The following is a 14104-nucleotide window of genomic DNA, read 5'->3' on the forward strand; positions in this document are numbered from 1 at the left end:
AGAAGAGCTTACTGTGTGTCTGGCAGAAGGTCAGCACTTCACATGCATTTGTTGACAAGTGCCCTGCAAGATCATTATTCCCATTTTATAGAAGAAAGACCAGGATCTGAAGGGCTAGGTGACCTGCCAAAGCCAACACAGGTCCCTGAGCCAGGGTTTGAGTTTTAAAAGCTGAGTTTTGGGAGGATGTATCCAGCATCAAGCTGAGAGTGGGAAAAGGATGAGTAACAAAAGGTGGTCCAGTTTGTTCTACCAGGGTGAAAACAAAACCCAAAAATATTCACGGGACTCAATTTAGGACCCTCTGGGTTTAAGGTTTTCACTCCCTTGGGCTGGTCCTTGAGGAGGCATCAAATGCTTAGATGGTCCAAGCTGCTATTTTTGTTAGATGTTCTGGGCAGGCCTCTGAAGGAGCATAAGAGGAAAAACACAATTACAGTCATCCTGCAAAAGAGTAGGATCATCCAAACCATTCCCTCTTAGAGGCCATTCCACATTCTAGGAAGGCAGCAAAAAATATTTACTGAATGCTGCTTCTGGGAACCCTGCTGACCCTAACCAAGAGCATTTGCTCTGGTACAACCTTCCTGTGCTACGCTGAGACCCAGGATATAATCAGTCCTGGTGCTAGAAACATGTCAGTTTCATAAGGAGGCAGTTTGGGGGTTTGGAAAGCAGCCTGAGCTAGAAGTCTGGAAATCCCATCCTTGTTGTGTGGCCTGGGAAAGACCCTTCCTTTCTCTGGGTCTGTCTCCTCTCTAAGCTAAAGGGAATTCAGCTATTTGTTATCTAATGTCCTAAGTATATACACAGAACTCTTATTATGTATCTCTCTCCAGGAGAGAAATGTGGTCAACTGTTGAGGAGGGAGGGGGCTCCAGGGTAAAGGCAGGCCAGCGACAGGAAGATAAGAATAGATGACACAAGAGTAGATGGAAGTACCAAACCTGTGAAAGGAAGAGAAGGGAACTAACTTGTTAAGCGCCTACTCCATGTTGGCTGCTTGACATTCATTACTTCACATAATCATCACAACTTCATGTGGCAAAGGTTTATCATCCCTAGTTTTAAATGGAAGAAACTGAGACTCTGAGACTCAGACAGGGTGTTTCTCAAGTTTACACACCTAGGAATTGAAAAACCCGAGATTTGAGCTGAATCAACTCCAAAGCCCATATCCTTTTCATGATATCATGCAGGCTACTTATAAAAGGAGATAAGGAACCCTCCCTCACCCTCACTTCCCACCAAAATGAAGCGTTTTGCCCACCCAGTGGCCTGAACTTCTACCATTAGCACATCACCTCCCTGGGCTAAGGCCTCTTTCTCCCTGGGCTCCACAGTGGGGGAAGGAGGGCATAAGTAGGAGGCAGAGGCAGGAGGTGAGCACAAGGTTTTTTATGAGGCATCAAATATACATTCTTATATACAAGGGGGAAAAAAAGACAATGCCTGAACCCCGGGCTCCTCTCCATACAGCCCCTCCCACTGCCACCCTCCCCTACCCCCAACCCCCCCGGGGTTCCTCGCCCTTCATACAGCCAGGGTCTGTCCGTACTGAGTGACCATGGTGGAGAGAGAGGAGAGGGAGGTGGGAGCTGAGAAAGGGACTGGATATGCAGGCAAGAAGAGGAGCTGAAGCTTGTAAAAAATATATTTATAATAAATAAACAGGGCTGCAAAGGGGCTGGAGAGGCAGCGGAGATTTTGAAAGACAGAAGGACTCAGGCATCCTGGCTTCCAGCCCCCCACTCTGATGGCTTCAATCTCTGCCTCAGGAAGGCTCATGAGGACCCTCTGGAAACCTCTCTCCCCAGGGCTGATGCTGAGTGCCCTGCCCAGCGAGGTGTGTGTGGGTGATATCTGTAAAGTGCATTGTCTTCAGTTGTAGGCAGAATAAGTATAAAGGGGTGGGGGGGGGTCATGCAATATGGGTGAAGGAGGGCAGTGCCCTTTTCATCCCAGACCTGCCCCACCTCCCCCATGGAAAAAAACCAAACTTGTCTGGACTTTGAGCGGGATAAGAACATTGCAGGGAGAGACAAGATCCTGAAGCTGAAGAGGTGTAGGCTGGGGCCTAATGGAGAAAGGACATAGACTGGCTCCAGAGAGAAAGAACTGCCCCACTGAGGGCCATTATAGGTGAGGTCCCACCTACCAAGTGCATTGACAGTCTATGTCCTCCAGCAGGCAGAAAGACACATAGAGGTGTGTGGCCAGGCCCTGAGATCAGAGAGAGAGCCAAGCCAGCTGAGGTTTGACCACGACTCTACATAGTTCTTTCCTAGCTCCACATGCCAGAGGAACTCTGGGGAAACCTTCACCCCTACAGCTCCTGATACCTGCCCTTCTCTACCAACCAGAGCTGCATGGCCTGGAGGTCTGAGGCCAGCTGGCTAGGGCCTTGAGGTCTGAGGCCAGCTGGCTCGACCTCCAGGGAAAACTAGGGGCAGGGGGGTAGGGGAGGGAGAGATGAAGAGAAGAAAAAGAGGAAGAGGATTTCTGAAAGGTCCTCACCACTCCCCAAGGCTAGATAGCCCTGGGTCCAGGCTTCAAGTGGCAAGGATCTCAAATCTCAAGAAAACCCCATACCGACTGTTGGGGGTTTGAGGAAGGGTCCCAAGGCAGGGAGGAAGTGGGGAGAAGGACATTTCTATGTGTATATATATTTTGAAAAAAACTGAGGAAGCAGAAAGGGTGCAAGGTCCTTCTGCTGTGGTTTCCCCAGATCTTCCTGGGCCCCAGTTCACTCTATCCATTCATCAGACCACGGTGCTGATCCGGCTTGGCTTGGCCTTGGGGTTTGCAGTGGGTGGGTTGGCTGTGCCAGGGGGCCCAGAGGCGTGCAGTGGACCATGAGGTGAGGTGGGCGGCAGGGGTGAGTGTGGGGTGTGGGGTGAGGGCGGGGGCAGGGGTGGGTAGGAGGGGTGGGGCGGGATGGGTGAGTGGGGTGACAACGGTGACTGCGGGTGGTGGGGGTGGGAGTAGGAACCTCCTGGTGGCCGGGATCCAGGGCCCCCAGATGCCCCTGCTGTTGGCATCATCTGTGGGTGGTGACTAAAGATGAAGTGCTTGGGGCCCTGTTTGTGGGCTGGAGGGTGCTGGGGGGCAGGACTATACAGGGGCAATGGGGATGTGGGTTGGTGCAGGGGGTGGCGACCATGTGGTGCAAACTGAGGGTGTCCGCCAGCCCCCCGCCTGGGAGCCCTGCCCGGCCGGCCCAAAGTATAGTGCTGGGGACCTGGGACTGGACCATGGGCATGGAAGTGGCGATGTGGCCCCACAGGTGGGGCTGAGGCTGGAGGTGGTGGGATGGAGCTCAGCTGGGGAAGGGGTGGGGGCTGCTGAGGAGGTGGGGGTAGAGGGGGTTGCTGGGGTGGGAGATAGGGTGGTGGGGCGGGGCCCGGTCCTTGGCAATACTGGGCATGCAGGGCCTGGAGCTTGGACTGCCCATCAGGTAGCACCCCCAGGCCACCATGACTGTGGCCATGGTGGTGGTGGTGGTGGTGATGGTGGGTGGAAGAAGCAGATGAAGAGGAGGCAGAGGCCTGGCCTGTTGGCGGTGGTGGCATCTGGAAGGGCCCCTTGCCCCGCTTGCTTCCAAATAGGGAGCCCAGGAAGGATGAGGAGTTGGAGACGGGCCTCTGGCTCTTGTACTCCTCAGGCGGCGGGGGTGGGGGTGGAGGTGGCATCCTCTGGTGAGGGCGTGGACTGCTAATAACAGACCCCTGGAAGGGGGGAGGGGGGAAGTCAGGCCAATCTAGAGGTCCTAAACCCCCAACCCTAAACCCACCCCTGTTCCTGAGGACTGGAGCTGGGGAGACAGGAACCCCCAAGCCATGATAATAATAAAATAACAATCCTGTACTTGTACATGGAGCTTCCCAGCTTGCCAAGCTCTGTTGTCAGATCCACTATCTCATCTGAGCCTCAGCCGGGAGAGGAAGAATTAGTATTACCTCCTCAACCTCCCCATTTTGCAGGCAAGGAAAATGTTAGGCCCAGAGAGGCAGAGTGACTTGCTCAGGGTCAAAGAACAGGACTTGGAGGTAAGAGCTTCTTATGGCCCAACTTCAAGGGCGTCACTACTCAGCGTCTGCCCTGGGCTGAGAAGGGGCATGGGAGAGGGGAAGACAGACTGAGAGACAGGCAGAGTGAGGACAGACAGAGTTGAGGACAGATGGAGAAAGTGGTTGGCTGGGAGAGGCAGCCACACGTTTCCCAGCATGGAAGAAGGGGAAGCAACAGGTTCCCTCCTCCTCTGGGGCTCCATGGCCAGGGCAGGGCTCATGCAGAGGATGAGTGGGGCAAGAGCTGGCACTTACTTCGATGGTGCTGTCCAGCGATCCCACGCTGTTACGCCGCCCCCGCTTCCCTGCACCCACAAGCAAGGAGCCCAGCGTCAGAGTAGCAACCCCCCCTCCCCACCCTGCTGGGCTCCAGAGCTGGGCACCAGGCCTGGGCCCCTCCCGGGGACAGACACCCCATTATCCCTTTCCCCCATTGAAGAGGGGGAGGTGGGGAGGAGGAGAGGTAGAGAAGAAGAAGAGAGGAGGAAAAGATGGAGGAGGATGAGAGGTGGTACAGGAGAGAGAGAAGAGGAAAAAGAGGAGGAGGGGTGGGGGGGAGGGAGAGGCGGGGGGGAGAGAGAGAGAAAGAGAAAGAGAGAGAGAGAAAGAAAGAAAGAGAAAGAGAGAGAGAGAAAGAGAGAGAAAGACTGTGGCCCCACTTCACACTCCCTAGCCCAAACCCTGGGCTCCACCTGTTCTGACCTGGCTACCAGGCCCCCCGTGGCACAGTGCCCAGGGCTCTGGATGCAGTTGGGGTATGTGTGTGGGGGGCAGATTACAGGAAGGCTGGCAGTCAGTGATAGGAGGCAAAGAGGACACACGGTCCCATGTCTCCCCAGCTAGGGCAGGGGCCCAGAAGACTTACCTGCATCAGAGAGGTCTCGCAAAGAGCTGCTGAGTGCACCCCGTTTGAGCCCATCGCCTGCCCCATAAGTGTCCTCCAGGCTACTGCGGGCCAGAGTCCCATTAACTGAGTCCTTGGCCCCTCCAGGCTGTGAGGCATTAGGCCGCATCATACCTTTCTGCTTTTCCAGCTCCGCTGGGTGGCAGTGAGAGAGACGGGGAGTGAAGGTCAGGAATGGGAGTGAGATGCTGCCTGACTGACCCCAACCTTCCCTGGGTCTTATTCCTCCTCTTTCCTTCTATCCCCTACACTTCCAATTTTGCCCTCTAGATAGCCAGCACATGTGTTCCCCTAAAACCTTGGCTTCATCTCTGAAGCCCCCTTGGTGCCCAACCCCTGTCTCACACCAACTCCTCTAGATCAGCCTTTCCTTCATTCTGTTAATGCCTGTTCTTCCTGCTACTTTCCTCTTCCTTTCACCCTTCTTGCCTTTCCCCTTCCCGGCCCCCTCTCAGTCTCCCAAACCACCCTTGCACGTTAACAAAGAGCTTCCCAGCAGGTGGTTCAAAGTATGGACAGGGAGACCCTTTTAGCCTATGACAAAGGGCAATCTTTCCAGAAATCCCTCAGTTCTCAGATACCTTGCTCCAGATCAGAAGGACTCCTGGAAGAACAGGAGTAGGAAACTGACAGGAATTGAACACTGTCTTATGTGCCAGGCAGTTTGATGGATGCTATACATACTTCACCTTTCTCAGTCCTCCCAACAGTTCTGAGGTAAATATTATCATCTATATTTTTCAAAGGAAGAAACTGAGATTCAGAGAGGTCATGGAGCTTGCCCAGGGTCATACAGCTGGAAATAGTAGTGCAGACATTCTGGAAGCAGGTCTGTCTGACTCTGGAGCCTGGGGTCTCCTGGCCTTCCTATATCCCCACCTCCCTACAGAGGTCACAGAAACTTTTGTCTATTGCCCTCCCCTCATCTTGGTATGCTAATCCCTCTCTCTGAATTTCCCCAGGGTCTCAAGGGATCTGGTGAACTGAAATTTCTAACCCTGTCTTGCTGAGGAGTGCAGTAGACCCTGGAACTGTGATGGCCTCACCAAAGAGCTGTCGGATGCCTCTCCCTTTCTCTCTCTCTCTCTCTCTCTGCCTCTTTCTCCTTATCACCATGTTACTTAACTGTGACAAGGAACTGGGACTGCTTAGCCTGGAGAAGAGAAAACTTCTGGAGGGCATTGGGAAGAATGAGATATAATCAGTGTTTTCCATTAGGTATGATAAAAACAACTTGGTATAGCCCCTGGGGGGCTGGGAGGTTAGGTCACTGGGACTCAGATCAGGAATTAGTATGTGCAGAGATTAGAGGAGAGGGTGAGAAGGGGAATAATATTTGATGAGCCCCTAAGATGTATTAGGACACTTTGTCTACATTATCTCACTTCATCTCCACAACTCTGTGAAGAAGACTTCATTATCCCCATTTCCTGTATGAAGAAACTGGGATTCAGAGGGTTAAGCAACTTGCCCCAGTTTATCCAGATAATAAATAGCATACCTGGGATCTGAAAATAGACTCCTACCTCCAATACCCTGATTCTTCTCCCTGCTGCCTTCCAATAGGAAGAAGAGGTGGCTCATAATTAGGGCTTGGAATAATAATCTGAGGTTGGGAAATACATTATTTCCCCTTCTCAACCTCTTGTAACTGAAGGTATTCAAGCAGAGGCTGAAGGGTTCTGGGAATGAGGGTAGGAAGGTTGGACAAAGCTAACCCTCAACTCTGAGACTCTCAGAGGACAGGATTCTTGATTTCTTCAGGGCAGTGTATAAGAAGAGGGGAAAGGAGAGGTGGCTGGGCTACTCACACTCCACACGGTATTTCTCCATCTCTTGCACCTCGGCAATGGACTCGCGCAGGTCGGATGTGAAGCGCAGGCGGTCCTGGAGGCTGGGAGCATTGAAGATGATAAGGACTTTTCTCTCCCCACCAGGTACTGCAGACAGCAACTTGATTCCAAACTGGTAATCTGCAGAGAAAGGAAGGGGGTAGGGGAGGTTAGTCACCTCTGTCAGGATTGAAGCAAGGTGGCTCACAAATGAAATAATTTTTCTAATGCCCAACTCTGATCAAGGCCTCTTCTCTGCTCAAGAATCTTCAATGGCTCCCCTTTGCCCTTACAGCCCCCAAACTCCTGGTAGCCATGGTCCTGTTCCTTCCTATACTCTAGGATGTAAAGACAAACTAAACTTTGTGCTACTCCCTGGAACCCTTGTCCTTTACACCTCTGCCTGTACTCACATTGCTTCTGCTGCCCAGAATGTCACCCAATGAAGCTCTGCCTGGCTCAGTCCTTCAAGACATAGTGTGATAGCCATCTCTTCAGCCCACCCAGAGAACACACGCATGTATACACATATACACAGTGGTTCTCTGCAAGACCATAAGCTCCCCTGGGGTTAGACCCAAGCTGTACTCTACTCTGGGCTACCCTTCATTCCAGGACCAGCTAGATGCTTTAGAGACCTTAGCTCAGTTGGACTCCAGAAATTGGAGGCTGGTATGGATGAGTGGTTGGCTGGGAAAGGCAGCCACAGGAGGATGATATGGATGAAGGATGACCAGGGGGGCCATGGAATAGACTCTTGGGATCCTGGGATCCAAGAAGGGACTCACATGAATTCTGGAAGAGCTGCATGTGCATTTCCACAAGAGGAAAGGACTGACGGAAGCTGTACGTCACCAAGATCTTCTTCTTCTGGAAAATTTTGGTGACCTTTGCAGGGGTGGAAAAAAGACAAGAGGCAGGGTTTGGGGTGGGGAATTTCCACATGGTACCTATTTATAGTATCCACCCTCCTCTCCTATCCCCATGAACAGACATATACACATAAACACATATACCCACAAGTTGGGGAGAAGTGAAGCTTGAGGAGCAGAATAGGAGAGGTAGGAGAAAAAGTGAGTTCCTGATGTAATGATGACGCACAACAGGCATTTACAAATTTTACAAGAATTAATTGACTGCTACGCTCTCCAGGAAGCCTGTCCTAACAATCTACATACATGGAATATTTTTTTCCCATTCCTCAGTTTCCAGAGTGCTGCTTCAATACTTTTTACCTGTCAGGTTTTACGTAGTCCTCTGAGTATGTGGTTGCCCCCTGCTGGACTAGGAGCACCAAGAGGCAGAGGATCTGGTTTTAATGGATCTCACCCATCCCCATGGGCCCATTGGGCCTACCACATAATGGTAATATCTGCCACAGGTCTTAGTCTCAATAGCCCAAGGTCTTTATCAAGTACTTGGGGATTCTGGACTCATTTAACACAGGCTGCAAATACCACAGGCAGCCTGCAAGTAGCTCTTAAAATCAGACATATTTGCTAGCTGCGAAAGGCTTTAATTTTGAGGAGGTCTCATTTATCTATTTGTTCCTTTGCTGCTCGTGATTTCAGGATGGTTACACAGTTATGCCAAACATTTTTTAGGTCCTTCTGATTGTGAGCTCCCTGAGAAGAGAGCCTGAATCGGATTCATCTCTGTGTACCTAGTGCCTAGCACAGGGCTGTACACACAACTGGTGTCAATGCACGAAAGACGTTTAAAAACTTGCTTAGTAGCTACATAGGCCAGGCATACCTCAGGATTAGGCCATTCCATATCTGGCATCTTATTTCATCCTCATGATAATGCTGTGAGGTAGGGATTAGCCCATTTCACAGGGGAGGGAATTGGAGCTTAGAGAGGACACTGGAGGTGCTTAGTCTAAAGCAGTGGCTCTCCATTGGAGGTGACTTTGCACCCCCTGCCAGGGGACATTTAGCAATGTTTGGAGACATTTTTGGTTAGGGGAGGGGTACTACTGGCACACAGTAAGTAGAGACTAGGGTCCTGTTAAACATCCTACAAAATACAGGAGAGCCTCTAACAACAACAATTCATCTGACCCCAAATGTCAATAGCGCCAAGGTTGAGAAGCGCTACCCTAAAGGACAGAAAACCAAAGGAGGGTGGGGAGAGAACACTGTCTTCAAATTCCTGAAGAACTGTCTCAGAGCACAGGGAGAACACTCATTCTTTGTGATCCCAAGGACTGAGTGAAGATCGTTGGAGGAAACTCATAGGGAGACAGATTCTAACAGTCAGAGCTGTCTGACAAGGATACTGGCTGCCTTGGAGGAAGGCAGCTTTCTGTCCCTGCAGTCATACAAGCAGGGGGCTATCCAGGAGGCTGGTTCTTGCCCTGGGTAAGTGGATGGACAGGAGACCAAGATTCCCAGCCAGCCAGCAGAGTCCTAAGTCTCCCATCACTAATTGTCGAACATCCATACTGGCAAAGAGCTCTGCTTTAAGAATCACTTCAAGCATCCCAGCCACCCAGAGGTTTCAGACTGACCCCAGGGTCACAGGGTCACAGGGTTACCTCCCTTTCCTCAACCCTCTGGATTACTGAGGTGGACAGGGACCCTTCCTACCACTTCCCAGATTGTAAGTCTGTCATCTCCCCAGCTCCTCACATTTTCTGCCCCTGTGTAGCTGTCACTACTTCCACATGGGTCTACGAGAAAGAGGAAAGGCTGACAATGCCTTGCCTGAGACCATGCAGATCGCATGGCAGAGCACCTCACCCACCATGCCTCCACCCACCAAAGCTAACATGGTTCACACCAGATGCAGAGTCCAAGCTTACCATCTCTTTTCTATCCCCTCCCCTACAGTGCTCATACCACAAGAAGATCATTGAAGAGGAAGACTTCTCGTTGATGCAACCCTAGCCTCTGAGGGCGGTTTGGATCTGGCACCTCGTAGAGCTGGCAGCAGCAAACCAGTCGACGGTGAGGAAGAGACAGAACCTTGATAGGCATGAAGAAATTGGGGTTGGTAAGGCCAGCCCAGCAGCTTCAGGTCTCAGGGACCTTAACATTCAACTGCAACAGGAAGTTTACCTCTGATACATATCACTGCCACTCTGAAACAAGGAATATAAGCAACTAAGGCCTAAGTTTTTCTGCTGTCTTGCCTTTGTCCCAGTAGTTTTTTTTGCCCAGTTCCATAGGGTCACATTCCACCTTTCCTTCAAAGACAAATTCCAGTGTTATCTCTTCCAAGAAGCCCTTTTTGATTTCCCCAGGACTGGAAATGACCTCTCCCTCCTCTGTGCTCCCCTTAACTAGACTAGAGGAAGAAGTATTATTTATGTCTTTGTCTGGCACCCCCACTGGTCTGTAAGTGCCCCCAAGGACAGAGATTATGTCTGATTCATATCTGTGTCTCTGGCTCCCAGTGAAATGCTGGGCTCAGTGGAAAGGCATCTATAAATGACTAAATGACTATAGTTGTTCCTGCTTTTGTTATCAGCTAACTATTAGCTAGGCTCCTCACTTGGGATGGGCAGGCAAGACCAGAAGTGGGAAGGATGTTACTATTTACACAGCACCATCTGTAAGCCTTGCAAAGTGCTAGAAGCATTCCCAGAGCATTCCACTTAATGTGGACCTCAGCCTGCTGAGGAATGCCTTATCAACTACTCCATTTTACAGGTAAGGGGAACCTGGGCTCAGAGAGGTACTGTGACTTACCAATCAGTGGCAGAGGCAGACCTGAACCCTGTCCCCTCTGCAGCCTCCCAAGGTACTTACTGGTTTCTTGCCCACAATCATGCGCTCCACAGCTTGCACCTGGGACACATGGTCATCGTTGGTCCGCAGTTCACGCCCCTGAATGCGCTGGTAGATGCCCACCAAGAGGTCTCGGGGAATGTCTTCGCCATTGTCAACCCCTGAGTGGGGAGAACAACGCAGGGAGTGAGTAGAAGGGGGCTCTCCACCATACTCCACGCCTGGGCATGGGCCATAGTTTGGAGCAAATGGGCACCCTCAGACCCTCAGCCAGGACCAGGACTAGGACCAGGAAAGGTGCTTTTCAACAGAACAGCCAGTTGCTTTCTTCCCTGGGATGGGAATTTTGTCTAAGTAACTCAGAACATACCATAGTTAAAATAATCAGATGGCACAAGGAATCAGATCCTTTTTTTTAAAACTTTCTAATTTGCAAAAATAATTTTAAATGATAATAACCAGTGTTAGTAAGAGTGCACGGAAGTAAGCATGTACATTAGCTTAGCTATTTCGGAAGGTAATTTGATAAGAGCCTAAACGTTCAGACCCAGTGATTCCTCTTCTAGGAATCTTCCCTAAGGAGTTAATTGGAAATGTATTAGGATGTATAAGTTATATGTATAAGGATGTTCACTAAGTGTTACTTATGACAGGGAAAAACTCGAAACAACTGAAGTTCTAACAATAGTGGAACAGCTAAGTACAGTATACTCATTAAGAAAAGAATATATGGGGAAGTGGATATGGCTCAAACGATTGAGGTCCCGCCTACCACATGGGAGGTCCCTGGTTCAGTTCCTGGTGCCCCCTAAAGAAGACAGTGAGCTAGTGTGATGGGTAGGTGCAGCAAGCTGATATAACAATATGATACAAGAAGAGACACAGCATGATGATGGGAGTGAGTGTTGCTGGGGGGGGGGGAGTGGTGGGGTAGGGGTGGTGGGGTTGAATGGGACCTCATATTTTTTGAATGTAATATTTTTTAAAAAATCAATAAAATTAAAAAAAAAAAAGAAGAGACACAGGGAGGAAAACATAATGAGAGGTGGCTCAAGCAATTAGGTGCCTCCCTCTGACATCAGAGGTTCTGCGTTCAGTTCCTGGTGCATCTTAAAGAAACAAGGAAGACAAACAGACACAGCAACTGCAAATAACAAGCAGGTGGGAAGAAATAAATGAATAAAATAAATCTTAAAAAGAATATATGGCTATTAAAAATGATGCTTACAAGATTTCGATGGCATGAGAAAATCCTTGCAGAACATTAAGTGAAAAGACCAAAACAATAAATTGCATGGATAGCATATTCATAACTAGGAAAAAAGTTACATATGCATGGAAGAAGATTTAGAAGAAAATACACCAAAATATTAACCTTAGTTGCCTCTAGGGGGCAGAATTTGGGGGTGATTAAAAGAAATTTTTTACATTTTTTCTGAAGTTTCTGAAATAAGCATGAATCCCTTGCATTTGTTTGTCTGCTTATTTATTTAATAATTGGAGGGAAAACTAATATATACAGGGGGGAGAGAGGGAGAGAGAGAGAATGAATGAATAATGACAGGATTCTAGAAGATAGCTCCAGCTGGCCTCTAACTCCCTTCTCCCAAGTCTACCATCTTTCTCTATTCCTGACTGTCTGAGTAAAACTCACTCACCCTTCTCTCTAAACCTTCTGCTCTGGAAAATATTTTCTCCTTTGGAAATGCCACACCTACTCCTTGGACAGGTGCTTTTAAAAGAACAGCCTTCATCCCACTGCCTTTCTTTTTTACCTTAGCCGCCAGAGACCTGGAAGCCTATCAACTGGGCAAACCCCGATATATTTGTCTTATCTTTTTCCCCCTCAAGTCTTATTCCCCGCTTTCATTTGTTTAAATAATCTTAGCATGTGTGCTATTTTTAGTAGGCTGGTCTTTGGAGAGAGGTAGGGCTTAGTATGAGTACAATAAACCAAGAATAAAAGATCAAAGTGATACCTTTCACCTGGCATTCAAGACCCTCATTTATTGGTTCCAACTGACCTTTTTCCCATCTGGATCACCCACCCCATTTGGATTGTTCCCTAAACAAATGTACATTTTCCTAACTCTGTGCCTTTGTTATTCTTACGTCTAGATAATCCCTCCTCTAAATCCATTCTGTCACATGCCTTCAAAGGCCACCTCAAAATATTGCTTTCTCCTCAAGCTGGTTGAGGGGGGCTCTTCCTCCTTTGAGTTCTGACTATACTTTTGGCCTCTCTGTCACTACTGTGCAATTTCTGCCTTCTGTTAGCTATCTGGGTACTACAGGTCAGTCTGTCCCACAAACAGGGGGTTCTCTCAGGGCTGGGACTATGGCAGACTCCTCTCCATTGCCCTTAGCACCCATCCTAGAGCCTGGCACACACTAGGCACTCAGAAAGTGTGGATAGGCTAGCTGGCTGGTTGGTTGAAAGAATCAATGAATGAATGAATTAATTAATTAATAGTGAATGGAGGAGAGGGCACCTAGAATAACTAGAAAAAGCAAATTTGTAGAGTAGAAACTAGAACACAGGCTACCAGGGGACAGGGTTGGGGTAGGGAATGGGGAGTTAATGCTTAATTAGTACAGAGTGTCTGTTTGGGGTGATGGAAAAGTTTTGGTAATGGGTGGTGTTGATGGTAGCACAACATTGTGAATATAATTACCACTACATATTTGAATGTGGTTATAAGGGGAAGTATACGTTACTAGAATAAAAATATTTTTTAAAAAATTGAACTGTACAACACAAAGAGTGAACCCTAATGTAAACTGTGGACTATAGTGAATATTACAATTATAATAATATTCTTTCATCAATTGTAACAAAATTTCCACACCAAAACACAGTGATAATAAAAGGGGAGGGGATATATGGGAACACTGTAATTTCTGCATGCTTTTTCTGTAAACCTACAATTTCTCTAATTTAAAAATATATATATAAATAATTATATGAGTCTTTATGGACATAACTAGAGAGGGAAAGAGGGGTGAATGAATGAACAGATAAGTGAATGACTGAGTGAGCAAATTAGTGTAATCTCTTTAAAGGCCAGGATTTTTCTCTATCATCTTCATTGCAATAACCCTAGGACTTAGAACAGAGCCTAGGACATGGCAGGTGTTCAATAAATATTCAGTATATGAATAAGTAAATGGACTAATAAATATTTGAGTGAATTAATAAATGAATACCCTGGGAATGTGTGATCTCCCCCATACTTCTCCCCCCCACCCCACCCCCTTGCCCACTTTCCCGTCCCAGGTGAAGGACAGGAAAAGCTAATAGGAACATCTGCTCACCTCTCAGGTTCTTGATGAAGTCATCTAGTTTCATCTTGCGTTCAGCCTTGACGCTGGGACTGTACATGTCGGTATTGAGGAGGATGATGGCAAAAGCAAGGATGAAGATGGTGTCTGGGTTCCGGAACTGGCGCACGAGGGCTGGGTTACACACACAGTACCGCTGGCTGCAGGGCAGGAGGGGCCAAGGCCAGGCTCAGGCACCAGCAATCTCCACCTACTCAACATCCTCCCACTCTGGCACAACCA

General features: G+C 48.8%; 1 protein-coding gene across 6 annotated transcripts in view; it reads right to left on the reverse strand.

Annotated features, from left to right (window-relative positions):
- Positions 1-1382: 1382 nt before the first annotated feature.
- Positions 1383-14104, reverse strand: part of IQSEC2 (IQ motif and Sec7 domain ArfGEF 2) — an 84258-nt gene continuing 71536 nt past the window's right edge. For 4 of the 6 annotated variants that reach the window (XM_058291892.1, XM_058291891.1, XM_058291894.1 and 1 more), the window contains 8 exons: positions 13856-14022; positions 10562-10701; positions 9650-9775; positions 7595-7694; positions 6786-6947; positions 4936-5109; positions 4326-4375; positions 1383-3728 (listed from right to left, as the gene is read on the reverse strand). In XM_058291892.1, the coding sequence (XP_058147875.1) occupies positions 2763-3728; positions 4326-4375; positions 4936-5109; positions 6786-6947; positions 7595-7694; positions 9650-9775; positions 10562-10701; positions 13856-14022 (1885 nt within the window). In that variant the 3' untranslated portion in view covers positions 1383-2762. The remainder of the gene's footprint in view (positions 3729-4325; positions 4376-4935; positions 5110-6785; positions 6948-7594; positions 7695-9649; positions 9776-10561; positions 10702-13855; positions 14023-14104) is intronic. The other 2 variants (XM_058291896.2, XM_058291895.1) reach the window with 1 other exon arrangement.

The sequence above is a fragment of the Dasypus novemcinctus genome, chromosome X, assembly GCF_030445035.2.
Source record: "Dasypus novemcinctus isolate mDasNov1 chromosome X, mDasNov1.1.hap2, whole genome shotgun sequence".
Lineage (NCBI taxonomy): Eukaryota > Metazoa > Chordata > Mammalia > Cingulata > Dasypodidae > Dasypus > Dasypus novemcinctus.